Source organism: Paroedura picta, chromosome 9, assembly GCF_049243985.1.
Source record: "Paroedura picta isolate Pp20150507F chromosome 9, Ppicta_v3.0, whole genome shotgun sequence".
Taxonomy (NCBI): domain Eukaryota; kingdom Metazoa; phylum Chordata; class Lepidosauria; order Squamata; family Gekkonidae; genus Paroedura; species Paroedura picta.
Window position 1 is genome coordinate 43152669 of NC_135377.1, and position 20069 is coordinate 43172737.

At 39.9% G+C, this 20069-nt stretch overlaps 1 protein-coding gene across 5 annotated transcripts in view; it reads left to right on the forward strand.

Annotated features, from left to right (window-relative positions):
* The window catches only part of CDH2 (cadherin 2), a 136663-nt gene that overhangs the window by 98970 nt on the left and 17624 nt on the right, over positions 1–20069 (forward strand). For all 5 annotated transcript variants that reach the window (XM_077352544.1, XM_077352542.1, XM_077352543.1 and 2 more), the window contains exons 5-13: positions 2109–2264; positions 3742–3886; positions 6139–6311; positions 8475–8612; positions 9084–9269; positions 12945–13201; positions 15075–15217; positions 17013–17246; positions 17616–17849. In XM_077352544.1, coding sequence (XP_077208659.1) covers positions 2109–2264; positions 3742–3886; positions 6139–6311; positions 8475–8612; positions 9084–9269; positions 12945–13201; positions 15075–15217; positions 17013–17246; positions 17616–17849 — 1666 coding nt within the window. The remainder of the gene's footprint in view (positions 1–2108; positions 2265–3741; positions 3887–6138; positions 6312–8474; positions 8613–9083; positions 9270–12944; positions 13202–15074; positions 15218–17012; positions 17247–17615; positions 17850–20069) is intronic.

Here is a 20069-nt window from a genome sequence, read left to right on the forward strand (position 1 = left end):
CTATGATTCTAAGGGTGTCCTGCATAGGTGATCACATGCTTTGTTGGGTTTATTAGCTACTCAGCAGTCTTGCTCTACACAGTGCTTTGATAGCTGATACTTTATCAAAATCTAAAACCAATGAAAGTCACAGCCAAATTGTTGCAAGCTTAATTAAATCTTGAAAACTTGCATACCACAGAAGCTAATTTTCAGTTTACTGAAAGTCATACGTGCTAAAGCATCTGTGCCTCTACAGCTGCAGCAGGGAAAGGACAGCCTCCTCCCCCCCCCCCCCGAGCCTCTTACATGGGCCTTTTAAATATATATATGAATTTTTAGAACCAACCTTGTCATACTTGCAAAATAGGATAGTGAACTGCAGCCACTATGGCACAAGTCAGTACATATGCAAGTGCTTCTAAAACAAGCTCTTTGGATTGACTTTCGGAATCCAAAAACCTGAGACATGTGCTTTCATTGTATTTGCTTATGGACCTCATGCACCAACTAGAGATTGTTCTTTTGAAATCAAATTGTGCTTTGGATCCTGCCTCATGAAGGTTCATCATGTAGCATTTTTTCCCTACTGTCCATTATAAGACAAATTTTACATTGTTGGATGGTAAGTGTTTCTAAACCACTTCCTTCTTCACTTGTCAGCCGAGGCCTAATTTGAGAATTCTGTTTTCCCTGCGGCACTTGATGAGAATGCAAGCACTTCTGCGATTGCACTATCATCAAGTATTTTCAGAGAAATGCAGAATCATTTACTTGATTCTGGAAGGTAAGTAAGGGAGAAAGTGATTTTCTCATGTGTGATTTTAAAATGCGTATTCTCTACACGTGTTCCATTTATTACCTCAGTATGCATATAAAACTGTTAAGGATGAAGATACTGTTTTTAATAACAACACAGAAAATCCTGTTCTGGAACTCCAGAGATATTGTAAGAAAAGGACTGTTTTTCAGTCTCCAAGGCAAAGTCAGCTTGAAAAAGCACAATAGAAGAGGAAACACCGTTAATTTTCTTTAACCTTTTTCTAACATGTATGATTTTCATGTTCATTGGATTTAATGAAAATATAATTGCTTGTTATAAGAAGATAGCAGATATGGTTCAAGTTATCTTTTGTGAGATAAATTGAGACAATAAAGATCCTTTTAGAACTTAATTTAATCTTAGGGAGGGATATGGAATTTTTATAGCTGTGCATTGAAATGGTTTGTTTCTTGAATTCAGAGTATCTGCAGACTGTCTAGCAGAATCCTAAGCAAAGTTGGACTATTCAGGTTGCTACTTTTTAACATAATAGCCTTATCTAAATTTAAAATTGTGATTGTTATAATTCTTTGCATGTCATATGAACAGCTTAAAAGAAATTATAACACAGGTGGTAAATCACCTGTCTGGTATGCAGTATTTCAAGCATTATAGTAATTATTAGGGCTAGTAATAAGAGCTGTGGTTCATAGGATAGTATTTATGTGGCTAGAGGTCTTCTAATACGATACCTTGCAAGGACTCACTTCCCATAGAAAATTATGGGAAGGAGCTATGCCAAGTATAAAGCTTGGCAGTTGGGTGAATGTAATAAGTACCTAGGGAGAAGGGGCAAGATCTGGCTCGCCATCTGACAGTTTCAATAACAAGATGTCATGATGAAATGACTGTATTTCCTCCACTCACCATGCATCTGGAGATTAGTCATGCTGACCTGAAATAGTGAAAGTCCAGACTTTGTCTTCCTCAGCATACATCAACCTAGCTCCCTTCTGAAGAATTAGAGGGGGTAGGGAAGATACACCAATATTCCACTACGTGTGTAAAGGAAACATTTCAGGGAGTTCAGCAAAAACTCCAGAAGGGTTGCAGAAAACACCCTATGAGATGATAGGTTGCTAACAACATGCTAAACATTTATTTGTTTCAGGATGATTGCATGAGGTAGAATTCAGCCACCAGAAATCATGTGATTACAAGTAACCCCCCCCCCCCCAAAAAAAATTCTTGGGTTGCAAAATATTGTTTTTGTTGTGTAAAATGTAGCAAGGTTGCATTTTTTTTAGAAGCTAGTGCTTCTGGTTACTCATGTGTTTAACAGAACTCTTATCTTCTTGGCACATAGATCAGATCTGACCGTGATAAAAGCCTTTCCCTGCGCTATAGTGTTACTGGGCCAGGAGCTGATCAGCCCCCAACAGGCATTTTCATCATCAATCCCATCTCAGGTCAACTATCGGTGACAAAACCGTTAGATCGGGAACAAATAGCATCTTTCCACGTAAGTTGTTGATTAACACTGAACTAGATTTTTAAAATCAAAGTTCTTAACATCTGCTTTGAATTTGGATTGCACATCTGGTACAGTTTTCTCAGTTTAGGTATAAAGTGTTTGTACTTGATCTGTATTTCTAGACATCGTTCATTTTCATCTAAATTTGAGTTTTACTGAAATAATCAGATAAAATAGAACAATGATGGATGCCTATTTGGTATTTTCAGCTTTTTGCTGTTGTTACAAGTTTTAAAAGTTGACATAAATTAGTAAGAATATCCTTATCCATTGTTGTTCCTCTATATATTTATGAAACAGCCTAGGGGGTGGGACATGTCCGGCTGTCCAAGTTGGAATAGGGCCAATCAGGGTGCAGCCAGCTTTGCCCTGATTGGCCCTGCCCCTGAAGCTCCCGCCCTCTGTCCCAGAACTCTAGCCTCTTTGCTCTCAGATGCCTCAGTGCCTGGAGCCAGTAGCAGGTAAAGGGAGAGGCCCTGGCCAAAGGATCGTGGTGGAGGGCCTCTTGGCCCACTAGGCTGGGCCTACTGACTGCTCATTAAGTACTGTTAAGGTGGTGCTGACTAGCTGCCTGCTAAGGAGCTCTGTCCTGGCCCTGCTAATGAGCTGCCCAGCCCTCACCCGCCCCACTTGATCTGGCTGCGAGCTGCTGCCCAAGGCCACCTTAAGCTGCCTGGCCAGGGGAGGGGACCCTTTCAAGGCCCATTCTTAGGAATGGGCTTTGAAGCTAGTGTGTTTAATAAATTATATAGCTTGGTCAACTTGCAGCGCACTCATGGCAGCCCCTTTCATGGGCGCTCCAGACATGAGAAGCGTGGAAGTTATCTGCCGTTGCCTTTCTCTGCCTAACAGGCTCAGTCTTTATTGGTGGTCACTTGGTGAGCTCCAAAACCCTGAGAATCCTAAGCAAAGTTGGACTATTCAGGTTGCTACTTTCTTTACATAATAGCCTTATCTAAATTTTTAATTGTGATGGTTATAATTCAAAAATGAGGAAAATGTGAATTATTTTACTTGACATTCTGTTGAAGCAGTTCTTAAATCTTTTAATGGCATTATGCTATTAAGTAGATGTGCCTGGGAAAATGGCATATATCGTGTAGAGGGGGGTAAAGCAAAACATTTACATGTATGAATGTGCACATGAGTTAATACTAAGTGAGTGCCAATTTATTGTTTGACTGGTGTTGAGAAAGTTTGTTCTAAAGCAATGCCTTGTTTTACTACCTTTGGGCATTGTAGGGGATTTAGTTCTTAGAGGGATGTGTGGTTTATTTGTTCAGTTTGCTTCTTTTTTGAAAAACTTTCCTCAAGTGTGCTGAAGTGACTGAGATGCGGTCACAAAAGAAAACACTGAAATAAATCAAGTTAATGGAGTTCCATTTAAAATGTCCTGTCAGCAGCACTAATTACTGTGCCGATGACATGTTTTGCAAGTTTTCTCAATTCCTAATGACTTTTGCAGCTGAGGGCACACGCTGTGGATGTAAATGGAAACCAGGTGGAAAATCCCATTGACATTGTTATTAATGTCATTGATATGAATGACAATAGACCGGAGTTCTTACACCAGGTTTGGAATGGGTCAGTCCCTGAAGGATCAAAGCCAGGTAAAATACTGGGAAATTTTCAGTTGTTATTTTACTTTTAGGAAGAAGATGGTGACTGTTGTTAATTATGACTTTTATTTTATTGTCTAAAAAAATGTTCTCAGCACTTCCCAATGAAGACACAAGACAATTAATTATACAAATCCAAAATATAGCATTAGATATGCTAGCATATTTAAATGGACAGGCTGTGCTAGGCAGCCTGGCAGTGGTGGCCTATGTTGGGCAGCCCCACCATGACCTGCTGGCCTCGTTTATCACTGCCTGCACACAATGAGCTGAAAGGTACTCACCACCATCCCCTTACTTGATATCGCATACAACACTGCCAGGTTCAGAAAGATGTTGCTCAGTACGGAGGCCATTCCTCCCCAGCCACACTCCACTACACAGACAGTGATGTGCTGTTCCTGACTCATCCACCATCTGTGCTGATGCCTCGGGGTACATGTAGCTCATCCCTACCTGTCGTATCAGTCCTTTCTTTCTCCGCCAAACCAGTTATGGCCTAATAAGTCTACAGACCAGGCCTATTTTAAGTCTCTTACTCCAGCGTCATAAAGCAAGCAAAAAAAGCCTCCCTCAGTAACCAAACATAGGAGCCCACCAGAGGTGATTGGCTAATCTCATTATGACCACATTATAAAGGTGTGGTCAGAATATATAAGGCCAAATCATTTCTCCTGATTAACTGTTTCAACAACCTAATGAAATTTTGTGCATTCCTTATCTGTAGAGGGCCAAGCCAAAACGATCCCCAGCATTAATACCATGACTTGCACCACTATTAAAGTTTTTGCTGCAATCTTCCCCATGAAATAAGACCACTCTACATTAGGAGCTTTACTGGATAGGAGTACTTTTGTCAAGAATGGGTAGTATCTATTGTATATGCAGTGTTTCATGGATAAGAAATTAAACTCAGTCTAATTGAATATAGATGCTGGCATACCAACTCTAAGCAGAGAGTTCTATTTTTTGGGGTTGAAGTGCTACTCTTGCACTAAACTTAGAGAAGTAGAAGAACCCCAAATTTAAATACTTTCTGATGATATCATCATGCTCATTAAATCATGACTGGTGGATGAACTGGGGTCTGGTAAACCATTCTTCTGAGTAAATGGTATGTGGGTCGTAAAGCAAAGGAATAGCCACACTAAGCTGACACAGTGACAATAATGTAGCACAGTGGAGATTATTCAGTGTCTTTCTCACACATCACCCTCACAGCAGTTCTCCAAGTGAATAATTTACCTTAGGCCCAGTATTATTACCTCCATGTTATAGATTATTACCTTGCACATTCTAGATCATTCTTTGGTTTTTTTTGGTAGAACCACTTCAGTACGGGTACACAAAACTTGCCTACACACACATAGATACTAATTTCTTAAACTCAAGTTTATATAGACATTTAAAAGAAATTTCCTGAAATTTCAAATCTCCTGCATGCTCAAGCATAGTCTTAACATTTCCAACATTTTAAAGGGGCTCTTAAATATAGGCTTACAGTTCTACACCATTATCTTCAAAAATAATAATCTTGATTTAAATATAGCTGTTTGGAGATACGCATATATGTGCTCCAAATCATTTTCTTTAAAATCTTAAATCTTCCTATGTAGAAAATTTCCTTTCCAGTCATCCTCAGTCTTTCAGATATGTGCCTACATGTATAAAATGAAGCTATTTTATCTCTTAATTTCCCATTGTAAACTTGTGACATGGCCTTTCAGTCTCATGAAAAACATAATATACCACTATCAGATTCCAGTAGCTATCATTACTATACAAGTCAACTTTGTAAAGGGAATTATACAGTAACTTTCATAACTTTTATTTGTGCCAGTTTCTGTTGAACTGGCCAGCATTATCCCCCCCCCCCACAAAATCAACATGTACCCCCTCTGCTAATGCATAGTAAGATTCATCTGAGCTGCATCAGGGATACAGTTATCTAAATATGAGAGTTAAAACATTCATTAAAAGTGATATGTAGTTTAATAGCATCATTGTCAGGAGAATGTTTTAACTGATATGGGAGTGTTTGTATTTTATAAACACATCTGTTTTTATCTTCTGGGGACTCATCTCATTAGTTGTGGGCCTTGAGATAATGTGAGTTTTAAAACAAGAGAAAGAATTTGAAGTGTTTAGGCACAGGAAGTAAATGTTTGGAGCTTCTGTGTGACCTTGTACAAACTAAGTCAACTGTTTATTTAACCCTGAAGATTATTTTGTTTTGTCCTTAGGAACCTATGTGATGACTGTCACTGCTATTGATGCTGATGACCCAAATGTATTGAATGGAATGCTGAGATACAGAATCTTGTCCCAGGCCCCAAGCACTCCCTCTCCAAATATGTTTACAATCAACAATGAAACAGGCGACATTATTACGGTTGCTGCTGGGCTTGACAGAGAGGTAAGGCGGTTCCTGTGTTGCCCTTATGGATGCTTTAGCAGATGATGGTAGTAAAGCTGCTACTACTGCATAGCATGCCAGATTTAAGGCCACTTGGGTATTCCAGAATCATTTTCAGCTCAAAGCTTTGCTGTGTTCCCTTTCATATGACCTTGCTGAGAGCTTCTGGAGAAATGATAGATTACTAATTTTCTTTCACGTTTTATTAACCTCATTTCAAGTTATTAGATCTGAAAGTAGTTTATTATTATCAAATGTACTTAATCAGTTTGTTTGCTCACTTCTTAATTTTATTCATGATAGAATTTTTTTAAATGGTTCTCATTTGCTTCATTTGTGGATTGTGCAGCCTTCAGGTTTTCTTTGCTTGATGTGGCTTGAGAAAGAATATTAATAAAGCATCAACCCCAGATTCCCTCAGTGTACTGTATACTCAACTAAGCAAGGTATTGAAGTAACAAATAGCATGCTGAGTTTTATGCTGTCACTGACAGGTTGGAGAATATATATATACATATACACATACATGGACATACCACTGATGTGCAGTACACAATGTCTCACACAATCATTTGAGTTGTGTGTAGGACTGGGTCCAGTGGAAAGAACAGGAGAGTGAAGCCAGAAAAATCAGCTATATATCACAGTATAGGCATAGCCTAAAATCTTCTTTACCAAAGAAATCTCACTCATCCCTGCAAATAATGTATGAGTCCCACTGCTTAGATCTAAGATACTGAGAACTCAGGATAGGATGGAGATACACCTCTAAGATGTCACTAGGGATTTCTTGATAGAAAGGTTTTCCACATACTTAGACTCTGGCAAATTGCCACATTTGGAATGAGTGGGGAAGAAATATTCTCTCAGATCATCTTAATGTGATCCGTTGAGGGTTTGTCTTCCCTTTGGGCTGTAGCTTAATTCATTTAGTCTTCTAGTCTGTTCACTCATTTTATAGAAAAATAATTGTTGTCCTTTGACACATAACGTATTCCAAATTTTATTCAAATTAGGGGGTTTTAGTTTTGTTTTTTTGAGGAGGGGAAAGTAACTGTTTCTCAAGAAAAGGTAGTTTTCTTCTAAATACGCTCATTTTCACATGTATGCACACAAACCCTCAAACAATAAAACACTACAGGCAGTAATGTTTCAAATAATAACAAAGTGCTTATCTTTACCAGTTTTCTGCATGGAGGGTGAGGTGAATTTTCTATAGGAATATAATCCCACCAACATAGAAAGTATTAAATTGCTCAATTTTGAATCAGAAGTAGATGGGAAAGTAACATTTGTTTACACTTGACAGCACACAATCTGAATAAAGCCAGAAATTAACAAGGTGTCACTAGCAAAAGCAGTTTAAAACAATTTCTTCTACTGTTACAGAAATATATATATATTATATTTATATATATTTATAAAGTCCCTAAAATGAGAGCATTTCTTTCTTTAAGAAGGATTGTGATTTAGTGATTTAGGAATACACATTCCCAAGTAGCAGGGCTTGTTTTAACAAAAGTAAAAGCAACTGAAGTTGGCTGTGCTGTTGAGGAGGGAGGGTTATCTAGTTTGCATTGTTTAACCTTTGCGGAAATAATTAGGATTTGAGGTTTTGTTCCAGTAACGGTTGCTCATTCCTGCTAGCCCTGCTTGCACAAGTTTCCATAGTGATAGAAGTTGTCACTAGGTTGTTACCCGTGAGCTTCCCCCAACAAAGCCCGGACAATTTGAATCATTTGACCAAGAATGTGCCCTCCCATACTCAGTTCTCATGAACCTTTTTGTAGCACTCATCCCCAATTCAAATTGAACTGCTGCTCAGCATTTCTGGGGGGTTTTAATGTGAAACCAATTTTTTTTTAAACACACACAAAACTATATTCCTTACACTAACAAAATGATGTTCATTTGCTATTCAAGAGAACAGTGTTACATGCATTGTTGTAAGCCGATCAAAACCAAACCTTCAAGGAATGTAATTCAGTTAGATAAAACCTGTCGTCGTAAACCTAACACTTCCCAGTTCAAGTGATGTTAACTAGAATGAACAGCGTGATAAGCTCATTGCATAGCAAAGTACATTTTTATTGAACACCTGCTGTCCTGTTGAAGTGTTGGCTCTGTTAGTAACTCCTGTTGGTGTCATTTTGTGTTTTTTAGAAAGTACAACAGTATACATTAATAATTCAAGCTACAGACATGGAAGGAAATCCAACATATGGTCTTTCAAACACAGCAACTGCTGTCATTACAGTGACAGATGTCAATGACAATCCTCCAGAGTTCACTGCCATGATTGTAAGTCTACAGGCAAGAAAGAGAATGTTGTGAATGGCCTTTACTTTTAAGAAAGAAAAAGAAAAGATTTTGCTGATTTGACCAAATAAATTGAACACGTTTTAGGCTTTATTAGATGTTCTAGAAGATTGCACTTCTTTGATTGAAGCCTTATTTGCCCCTCCGAGCATCCTGAAATTAGCTCTAACTCCAGTGTTTTAGCTGAAGAAAATCAAATGCTTTTTCCAAAAAGCTTGAGAGGGACAGATCTTGAAAGCTCACGCTACTGTATGGTAGTGGCAAACTGCCGGGTTGTTTCCCTGTACCAAAGTACTGCTGGCCAAAAAACATTATAATCTGTTATTTGGGTCATGGCAAATTAAGCTGGACATTAGGGCTCCTCAGTGTGGCTGAATGGTAATCTCGTGAGGACTGCATGTTGCTGCTGCACTTGTTGGCTTGTGTGTAATATTGTGTACCTTTGGATTGCAGTTCTATGGTGAAGTCCCTGAAAACAGAGTGGATGTTATCGTTGCTAATCTAACTGTAACGGATAAGGATCAGCCGCACACTCCGGCCTGGAATGCAATGTATCGAATGACTAGTGGAGATCCCTCAGGCAGATTTGCCATCCTTACTGATCCAAACAGTAATGATGGTTTGGTTACTGTTGTAAAGGTAAGTCATAAAAAAAACAAATTATGCAGAGGCAAACAAATAGTAGACTACTAAGTAAACTCCTGCAGTCATATCTAACATTTAACATTCACTACATTCTATGAGACACATGAGAATACACTCAGGCTGAGAGAGGGCTTCAATAAGGGTGGCACTTTGAAGAATAAATATTTTAATTTGGGGAGGATTCCAAGAGATATATTTGGATACATTTTGTAAGCTGTCTCGAGATGACCTAGTCAGGAGAGGCGGGGTATAAATCAAATTATAAATAAATAAAAATAAAATAAATAAGTGTAGGAGCCTCTCCATTCATGTTGTTTACCACCTTATAAAGGTAAAGGTATCCCCTGTGCAAGCACCAGGTCATGTCTGACCCTTGGGGTGACACCCTCTAGCGTTTTCATGGCAGACTCAATACGGGGTGGTTTGCCAGTGCCTTCCCCAGTCATTACCGTTTACCCCCCAGCAAGCTGGGTACTCATTTTACTGACCTCAGAAGGATGGAAGGCTGAGTCAACCTTGAGCTGGCTGCTGGGATTGAACTCCCAGCCTCATGGGCAGAGCTTCAGACTGCATGTCTGCTGCCTTACCACTCTGCGCCACAAGAGGCCCTTTTACCACCTTATAGTCCACATTATTACATCACATGAGTGTATTTAAATATTAGACCACTGAAGAAGACCCCAAGAAGGGTTGAAACACATTTAGTTTTCTGAGTTTTTAGTAATTTACCCATGTGTCAAAATGTTCTGGATTTGTGCAATAGTATGTGATATATGTTGCTGTTTTAAAATTTTATATATGTATATGTATTGAAATAAATTTTTGCATTTTCATATATTTAATATATTCTGGTGCTATTCAACCTTTCAGGTTTCTAGCTTGCCTATGAATAGCTACCAAGTACATCCATTTTTAAAAGCTAGATGAGATCCTTCTGTCATTGGGGGAGGAGTTAACACTTCTATTTTATTTTATTATTTGGATTTCAGAATTTTTTTCTCAGTTTGCAGAAAGATCTATATTCATGGCTTCAATTTCTAGATTTAAATATCCACAGATTTTACCATATTGAGAATTATGTATGTATGTATGTAGGTATCTCCCAGTTCTTTTGGAAAGTTAATATTTGTGTTTTGGAAAGCTTCCTTACGTGCACTTCTAGAGTATGCGTTATAAGGGACAAGCTAAATGTTTATAAAGATATGATACATATACACTCTATGGGCAGTAAAATATATTTTGTTGCCTACTCCATGCCTGTCTTCAACAAGGTATTTTGGTATTAGTTCCTGCATTTCCAAAGTCTTGCAGCACAATCTTGAGCAGAGTTACACCCTTCTAACTTTATTTTATTGAACACAATTCACAACCCCACTCATACTGATGTACCATTACCAGATCTGATTGGTTAGTGATCCTTGGAAGGGGGTCACTTTCTTTCAGGATGGCTTGATAGTGTTGTATGTTATTTGTTCTTGCTTCCAGTCGTTAACTATATTTTGAATAATAAAAACATAAGAGATTGGTGTGTAAACAGAAAACAGATTTAAGGTTGGCGAGTGGAGTATATGTGTGGAGTATATGTTTACTAGCCTCTGACTTCCCAAACTTGACTGTGGCCCTCAATATGGTATTCATGTTGTGCCACAGTCTAGTTTGGGAAGTTATGGAAAACTGGATGAACATGAATATAATGCTTTCAGTACATTTGAGTTGCCCCTCTGGAAGACAGTCCTGTTCAAAGGGAATTTTACCTTTAGTGGAATGTGAATTATGGTCCAAGAGAAGAATATGTGTTTCTGGTTTGTGTAACTGCACGTTAGTAAGATCTACTAGTACAAAACACATGATTATGTATTTCGTATTCATGCACAAATGATCTACTCCACAGTTACAAACTAGAATGCTCTGAAATAGAAAACAAAAGAGAGACACTGAAATTAAGCCAAATCTCTATAAAGAGAGGGAAATGAAGCCCTCCAGAGTATAATCTTCTTGAAGTAACTCAGCTTGTTTCAAATTAAATTCTCTATTTTAAACCTGTCATAATATAGGGGGAAAGGTAAAACTAGGTAAATAAATTAAATGTGGTGGAAATTCCCCAGAGAAACACTAAGCCCTTATTAGAAGTAATCCAGTTTAATGTCTCTTGAAGGAGTTGTATTGTATTTGGTAAGCAATCCTTCAACCTTCTTCATGAAAAGGCAATTTTAGCGGTATAACCGATCTTTTCAGAATTTTTATGATTTCCATCTGGTCATGGAAGAGTAGCAGTTTTTATATCCAGCATTTAATTTTCTAGAACTCTTAGTTAAATGACCTTGTCTACAGGGCAAATTTCTCCTCAGCCTCTATACACCTGCATCTTCATTGCACACCCACTCCCATTTCTCCAGCCAGCCAGTGCGATGCCTCTGGATTTTTCTGGGCTTCTGATAGCCAGTGCTATCAGCTGATGTCACCCTTAGATAACTCCTACTTTAAGCCTGCCAGGTCTGCTGCTACATAAGACAGCTCCAGGGTAGAGGTGAAGAGCTCTTCCAGGCATAGAGAATGTCACCCCAGCATTCCAGTGGAGTAAGGTCTGGTCACAGTTGGTTTCTCTGGGCAGAACAAACAAGGTTGAATATCTGGCATATTTAACTCACCAGCAACTCCCACTGCTCATGAGTGCTAGATAACAAAGCTTTACTGTAGAAGTTGTCATTATGTGCTCAGAAACCTGTAAACAATGGCATCTGGGATTGTTATAGTCGTAGTCTTAATCTATACACAATTAAGCAACAGTCTGTCTCCAAGAGGTTGTCCAGGCAGCACCATCATAAGCTGTCAGGTAGGAATTACAGCTAGAAACACAGGAAGGTACCTGGTAAAAAGAAATAAATAACCTTTCTCCCTTCTACATTGTGGTACACCTGTATGCTCTTCTGGGAACTGTTCTGCAGACACTTCATCTTCCTTCAGACCAGATCCTTAAGTCAAAATGAAGCATCAGTTGGTCAACAATCCATATTTCAGCACAAAAACATGCTTTGGATTCTCTGTTCTTCTGACTACTTTTTATTTTTGAATGACTCATTTCTATCTTGAACACATGAGTAAACATTGCAAGTTTTTTTTTTAACTTGAACAAGTTTGAGCATTTATTTCGCTTCACTAAGTTGTCTACTGCATCAGAGAATCTGAAACTAGCCATGTTGTACAGAATAAGCTCTTGTTCACTGTTTAGCTGAGGTATGTACACAGACTTTCCCAGCAAGTCTGTGTTCAATCTGCATCTTCCCAGGAAGAATGCAACTTGTTGGAAGAATCTTGAAAACTAGTAGAAGAGTGGAGAATTTACTGCTCAGATTCAGTGTGCAACTGAGACTTTCAGAGAATTAAGGGCTCCAAAGCACAAATGAGACTTCCAGAGAATTAATAGCGTCAAACAGGACAAAGTACAAAAGGGAATTTGGGGATAAGCTTATGCTTACTGTACATAGTGTTGTCAGGACACTTAAACACACTTGGGGGGAAAAGTATATATTATTTTCCTCTTATGCTGAGAATAAATAAATACATTTGCATACCTCTTGTGTGCCAACAGGTTGTATATTGAAACTGTCAAAGTTCTGGAGCCCATGACTGCTGCAAGTAGTGACATAATTCTTATATTATTTTTGCCAGCCTATCGACTTTGAGACCAATAGGATGTTTGTACTCACAGTAGCTGCAGAAAACCAAGTGCCTTTGGCCAAAGGAATTCAGCATCCTCCTCAATCAACAGCAACTGTATCAATTTCAGTCATTGATGTGAATGAGAGTCCATATTTTGTCCCAGACCCAAAGATTGAGCGGAAGGAGGAAGGGCTGCCTGCTGGTACCATCTTAACAACTTTCACTGCTCAGGACCCAGATCATTACATGCCACAGACGGCTTTACGGTACGACTGTCTTATTCCTCCGCCTGCTTATACATAGGAACATTCTGTAGTATGTAACCCTTGTAATGTAACAGAACCTTAAAAACCATTAACCACAGTGCGTAGCTCAGTTAATTTCTAGGTACCTCTTCACCTGTTTAACTCTTGGGTAGATCTTAGAGCAGGGGTAGTCAACCTGTGGTCCTCCAGATGTTCATGAACTACAATTCCCATGAGCCCCTGCCAGCAATTGTAGTTCATGAACATCTGGAAGACCACAGGTTGACTACCACTGCCTTAGAGGACTCTGTGGCTTTGTAGGTCTTCGAAGCATGGCAAGCCTCAAAACTGATAGGCTCCATCCTGCCTTCTGCTTTAAATAATGTTTACATAACTTATTGCTAGAAGAATTGCAATTCTAGGTCCAATGCATAAATGTTACCAGCCTTCCATAACAAATGCTTAGTTAGTGCTGCAGAAATTTTACATTATTCATTGGGGGGGGGGGTCACTTTGTCCTTTCTGTTCTTACATATCCATTCTTTTGCAAGGCCAGGAGTTGGGCTGTACATAGGTGCTGAGATTATTAAATCTAGTCATATGTGATATTGTGGATAATTAGTGGTTGATAAAGTCATACATCAATTACAGCAATGTGTATTACATGATTACAGTAGGATTGTGAATATGTATTTGCCTTGAAAGAGCTGGGAAAATTTGAACATATTTTGCACAGGCACTATGAACAGTACAGACTCATTGGAGGACTGGAAACCCCCATATTCATCATTAGCTGAACCCCAGCTGGAAAGAGCCTCTATGAAACATTTTAACCACAATGAAGTCAGTTCAGGGGGTGAACAGATTATATATGCTTGTATTCTTGGGGCTAACTTCTAATCCCCCCAAAAAACAAAGTAAAAGAACATTGTCTGCATATGGACAGAAAATGCCCTTACCTTTGAGGACCCTTGCCAATTCTACTGCAGCTTTGGCCACAGGGTCAGGAACTGCCATTGGGCTCAGCTCTCCTGGAGCCACACCATGATTGGTGCCAAAAGTGACTGTGGAGAGTGAAGCCCTGGCAGATACCAAAACAGCTCCAGGTGAGTTGTCAAGCATGGCTATAGGGGGAGTCCTGGCAGGCCTGCCGAGGCTGCGTGAGTGATCAGGTGAACCATGAGGGCAGTGAAGAGACCAGGTGAGGAGTTAGCAGAGCTACCAAGGAGGTGAAGCTATGTTTATGGGGTCCAAGCAGCCAGGCAAGCTGCCCAGGTGGTAAAGCTGGGGCAGGAGGATTGAGTAAGAAGGGGGGATTGAGTAAGCCACTGCTAATGCTGACCAAGAGGCAGGAATGGGGATGAAGACTAACGACAGGCAAGCAGCAACCACCCCAGCATAAAGGCTGAATAAGCAGCCAGCTGAACTATCAAGTTGGTAAAGCTGGTAGGGGGAGGTAAATGGCAGCCGCCACAGCAAGGAAGAGGCCACGTGACCCTGCCTGGACGGTGGTGTTCTGGGGGATGAGCAAACCGCTGCTACTGCTGGCAAGGCAGGGAGGCAGGAAAACACAGCTGGGAAGAGGCTGGCAAGAAGCCAGCAGTGAAGTGAGTGGAATGGAGAGGCCAGCAGCAACCCTCTTGGTAGAGAGAGGAGCCAGCAACCAAGTGAGCTGCCCAGACTGTGAAGGTGGGGGAGGGGAGCGGGGTGACCATTCTGCAGCATTCTTACAGCTCAGTTGCCCAGGCATACAGAAAAGGCTGAACCATTTATAAAAAGCTTGTGACAATATACATCACAGGACAAGAATGTATAGTTTGGTTTTGCTTTCTTTTGTTCTGTTTTAAAAAAAAACACTTTAGAAATAAGTGCCATGTTCTGTGTTCAATTGTAGGTACTCGAAACTTTCCGATCCCGCAAACTGGCTGAGGATCGATCCTAATACTGGTCAAATAATTACAACGGCTGTTCTGGATAGAGAGTCTCCGCATGTGAAAAATAACATGTACAATGCTACATTCCTTGCTTCAGACAATAGTATGTACCTAGTGAAAGAAACTAATATTTGAAGGCCATGAATCTCATAAATGTATCACATAAAAGGAAAAATGTAAATGTGGCGTTAACATGACAGTAAAGTATAACATCAAAGATTCTGTATGCACTAAACGGATGCAGTGATCTTACAAAACATACAGATATTACTTGCCGCTTCTGTAGCTGTGCTAAGCAACAACTGAGCTCACCCCTGAACCTTTTCACAAGCATTCTTGCAATAAAGAGACCCAGACCCTCTGCGCTTCCTGTAATTCACTGGACCCCTACACTCAACCCACACTGCTGCTTATCCTTCAGCAGTCTACCTGCTTCCTTTGCTGATAGTTGTTCTGCCATTCATTTGCTTTTATTGAGTTTACCTTGCTACACAAAAGGGCCTTTGACTCCTATGTTTGAAATACAGAAATCTCAAACTCTCATCATGTCCTGATAGGCTTTTCTAAGGCACCACATCCTGTGAAAATGTGTCCTAGTTTATTTGGCCTCAAGGGAGTCTGGAGGTACTGGAAGGACCTAATAGCCATAAGCCATTTTCTTATGAAGGAAGGTCAAGGAATGCAATAGGAATTACCTGTAAGTGCAGTTAAATAGTACAAAAGAGAACAGGAAGACTTTCAGAACAATTGCATCATATTGAGTATCCTGATCTGCAAAACTGTGGGGATGGGATCAAGGTACATATAGTACATTTGTATCCTCACACCCCAGCAGCTCTGGAGCATACATGTTTCCTCCTCCATATATTGGAGACCTACTAGCTTAAAGCATCTGGGCAAAAAGAAGACTTGGTTTGTATACTGCACTTTTCACTACCTGAAGGAGCCTCAAAGCAGCTTACAATCACATTCCTTTCTTTTCCCCACAACAGACACCCTGTGAGGTAGGTGAGGCTGAGAGCGCTTTGATCAGGACTGTGACTAGCCCAGGGTCACCCAGCTGGTTGCGCGTGGAGGAGTGGGGTATTAATCCCGACTCGCCAGATTAGAAGCCACTACTCTTAACCACTACACCCAGAAAGTGTTCTTGAAAAAGTGCTTTCAATATGCATAATTGTTACTGTTCTGCCCACAGCAGCTCTCCTACCATGCTATTTATTACGGTTACTGAACCTTTGATAGTACATTTTGGGGTATACAGGGATCTGTTGAGGGAAAGTAGAAATTTCTGCTTGCCCTTCTGATCAAAGTTGTGTTTTCAGCCCTCAGTCTGATGGGCAGCCTGAAACGAATATGTAGCATAAGGTGGTTTAAGTGTACAGATTATCCTTTCAAATAAGCTTTCTAGCTTATGCTTGTGCTTGGATAAAATTATTTCTTTTAACAACATACCTTCATAGCAGACAAATTGTGCCTGTAGTTCTAAATACCATTAGTGGGATATTACCTCAGTTGATTTTCTTCTGAGTTGACAGTGTTTAGTATTGCAGTTGGAAAAAGGGTTATCTTATAATCAAGATATTAAAGGTATTGGAAAGTGTGAGGTACTAGAGGTATTGGAAACCATTCTCACACATAATGTGAAATGTCTGTATCAAGGAAGTTGGCTGGGTGATCTTGGGCTAGTAACATACTCTTAATTCACAGGGTTATTGTGAGGATAAAATTTGGAGAGACCAACTGTGTAAGCTGCTTTGGTTCCTCAGTGAGGAGCAAGGTGGGATATAAGTGAAGTAAACACTGTTAAGTTCATGTTACACAGTAGATGTGTTTGTTCATGAATTGAAGAGAGTACTTCATAGGAACCAGGCTTATGCTTCTTTACTTTATTCTTTCAGAAATCCCTCAGATGAGTGGGTCTGGCACACTCCAGATAATCCTGCTTGACATCAATGATAATGCTCCCCGAGTGGATCCTCAAGAAGCTACAACTTGTGAGACTCTGCAGCCCAATGCAACGAACATCACAGCGATCGATGATGACATTGATCCAAATGCTGGACCTTTTGCCTTTGAACTGCCAATTAATCCTCCCAGTGTTAGGAAAAACTGGACCATTATCCGTATTAGTGGTAATGCACAACTCTTCTCCAGAAGAACAAATTATTGGGGTGGGACGATTTTGTTCAAGAGCTAATTCCCCATAATATTTTGAGCCAAGGCTGCCTTAAATGAAATGCAGCCGTTTGAATGATGTTTGCAGCATGAGATAGTCAAGATTCTGAAGTGTGAAACGGGGGGGAGGGGGACATGATTCAGCATCATTCATGTCTTTCTGTCATTATGACTCAGTGTACATTCGCCATGAAAGAGAATGAAAGTGTGTTTCCAAGGAACTCAAGATGCAGTTCTGAATGAGTGACCAGAACAGACACAGTTCTAATTGCTTTATGCCCGCATGAGTAAAACATACTTGTTTTTGCTCCCCCCTGCCTTTTCAGGTGATCGTGCCCAGCTGGCTCTGAGGATCAAATTCCTTGAGGCTGGCATCTACGACGTTCCAATAATAATAACAGATTCTGGGAATCCTCCCAAGTCCAGCACTTCTATTCTGAAGGTGAAGGTTTGCCAGTGTGATATCAATGGAGACTGCACCGACGCAGACAGAATTGTAGGTGCAGGACTGGGCACAGGGGCCATCATTGCCATTCTCCTCTGCATTATCATCTTACTCGGTGAGTCTTCTGTCCTTCTGAATAATACTTATGGTCCCTCCTAAAAGACTTCTCAAAAGGCATTTGCCTTTAAAAGTTACATCGCCACAGAGTAAGATCCAGTTTTGTGTGTGAATGGGCTACCAGCACAAGATTGTTTGCGCTTTGCTACCAGCAGCAGAGCATTCAGAGAGATGACAGGGCATCTAAACATGTTATATTTATGATTTAATATTTGGCTGCCTCATATGATTTCAGATACTATTGGTTCTTTTTTAGGAATGTCAACAGAAACATTTATAATTTCTGTAGAGCTTCATGAGATAATAATAATTATTTTTTTTAATATATCACTTTTCCATCAGAACGCTATGTAAAAGAGGGGACAAAAGTGTGTGTGTGTGTGTGTGTGTGTGTGTGTGTGTGTGTGTGTTTTAAGGGCTTCCACGTTTCTTGATGCTTGAACATGTCCTATTGTTAACAGCCTGCTCAGGCCTTGCAAAAAGACGGTTGTGGCTTCCTGGATTGCATCAATCCATCTCCTCTTAGGTCTTCCTCTTTTCCTGCTGCCTTCATTCCTTCTGAGCATTTTTGTCTTTTCCTGTGAGTCTCGTCTTCTCAGATCAGAAGACACGATGTAACCAAAGTACAGTAGCTTCGGTTTGGTCATTTTACAAACAAACACTTTATTTACAGACATTTAGACCAGAACAATGAATGCGAAGTAAAACGTTGAATGCATTTAAAACTCAGAATCATAAAACCATAATTAAACAGTAATTTATATAAAATTTGCAAACTTATGACTCATAAAAATGTACTAAAATTTATTTCCCTGTGAAATTTTTGTGCTTCTTAATGGAAGCAGTACAGAATTTAGCAGTACATAGGGCAGTTAGTTTGGTCATTTTAATTTCTAGGTAGAGTTCAGGTTTGGCTCTAGAATCCATATAAGGTGATTATACTTTACAACAACGAGGAGGCAGTAAACCAACAGCTGGCATCAAAATCTATTAGCAGCTTCATAATTTCCTGTCTCTGAACTGCATCCCCATAGATCCTTTGTGAAAGTCAAGAGAAAGGTGCTCTTAAGTTAGTGTCATAAAGAAATGTAGCCAGGCAAGCATTCCTAGAAACTGAGTTCTAGGGGCTATTCTGCACCTCTAAAACATAGCGGGTTTTTTATAGCTTAATACTACAAAAAAGCACACCCACCCCCCACCCCGCCATTTCTTACCTCCTCGCTCTCTTGCTTTCTTCTCCCACTTTCTGATGCTCCGCACAGCTAATTAAAATGGCTGCGGAGAGGGACTTACAATACCAGTGAGATTCTCACTGCCTGTCAATCATGGCAGGCAGCCAGCCAGTCAGCTTTCTCCTAGTTTTAAAGGGAAAGTGATCTTTTTTAAAAATGTAAAACGTCTCCATTGCTATGCCTATGCATATAATCATAGTTTAATGCCAGCCCGTTTTGGAATTTTGACACTTGAAGATGAACAGAAGTAATTTTTTTCCAGAGGCATGCTTTGTGTGCCAACTGGTGGGTGGGCTTTTTTTTGCTGATTGCTCTCCTTCCACTTGCACAGTATAGTTGTGGGAACCCACTTTTGTGGATTCCCCACCTAGCGCTTTAAAATGAGGGATGTAGCTGCCAGTTTGCTGCTGGAACACTGGATGTTGACTATGTTGTGTAAAATGTCAAAATAAAAAGTGTTTGCAAGAGGTAGTCCTTTCACTACATTTTCTGGGTGCGGAATGGCCCCAGGAATATAATAACAGTGAAGACTTGCACATTTTTGACACGGACTGAGTCTTCAGTGGGTATGGAATCGTAAGTGGGGCTTATCAAGAAGACATTAATAATTGGAAGCACACATGGAGTCCTTAAATGTCCTTATAGTATCCTGGACTCTGTTTAGGATTTATGAGTCCTAACCAACACCTTGAAATGAGTATTGAGGCTATCAGAAAGCCAGTATAACTGAGTTATTGAGAATATATGGTGTATGGTCTACCGTGGTTTATTAGCAGGCAACATAATTCTTCACCTACCATAGCTAAGTGGGAACTTGCCTTCCTAGATAAATTGATCATGAGCAAGATAGGCTTACAGCACACAGTTCTTTGAATGTCACTTGTGTACAAGAAACAAAACTAAGACTTCTTCAGGTTATGCATAGCAGAGATGTATATGATAATTTAGACCCTGTCTTGCAATATTATTCTCCTCCCCATAGTTCA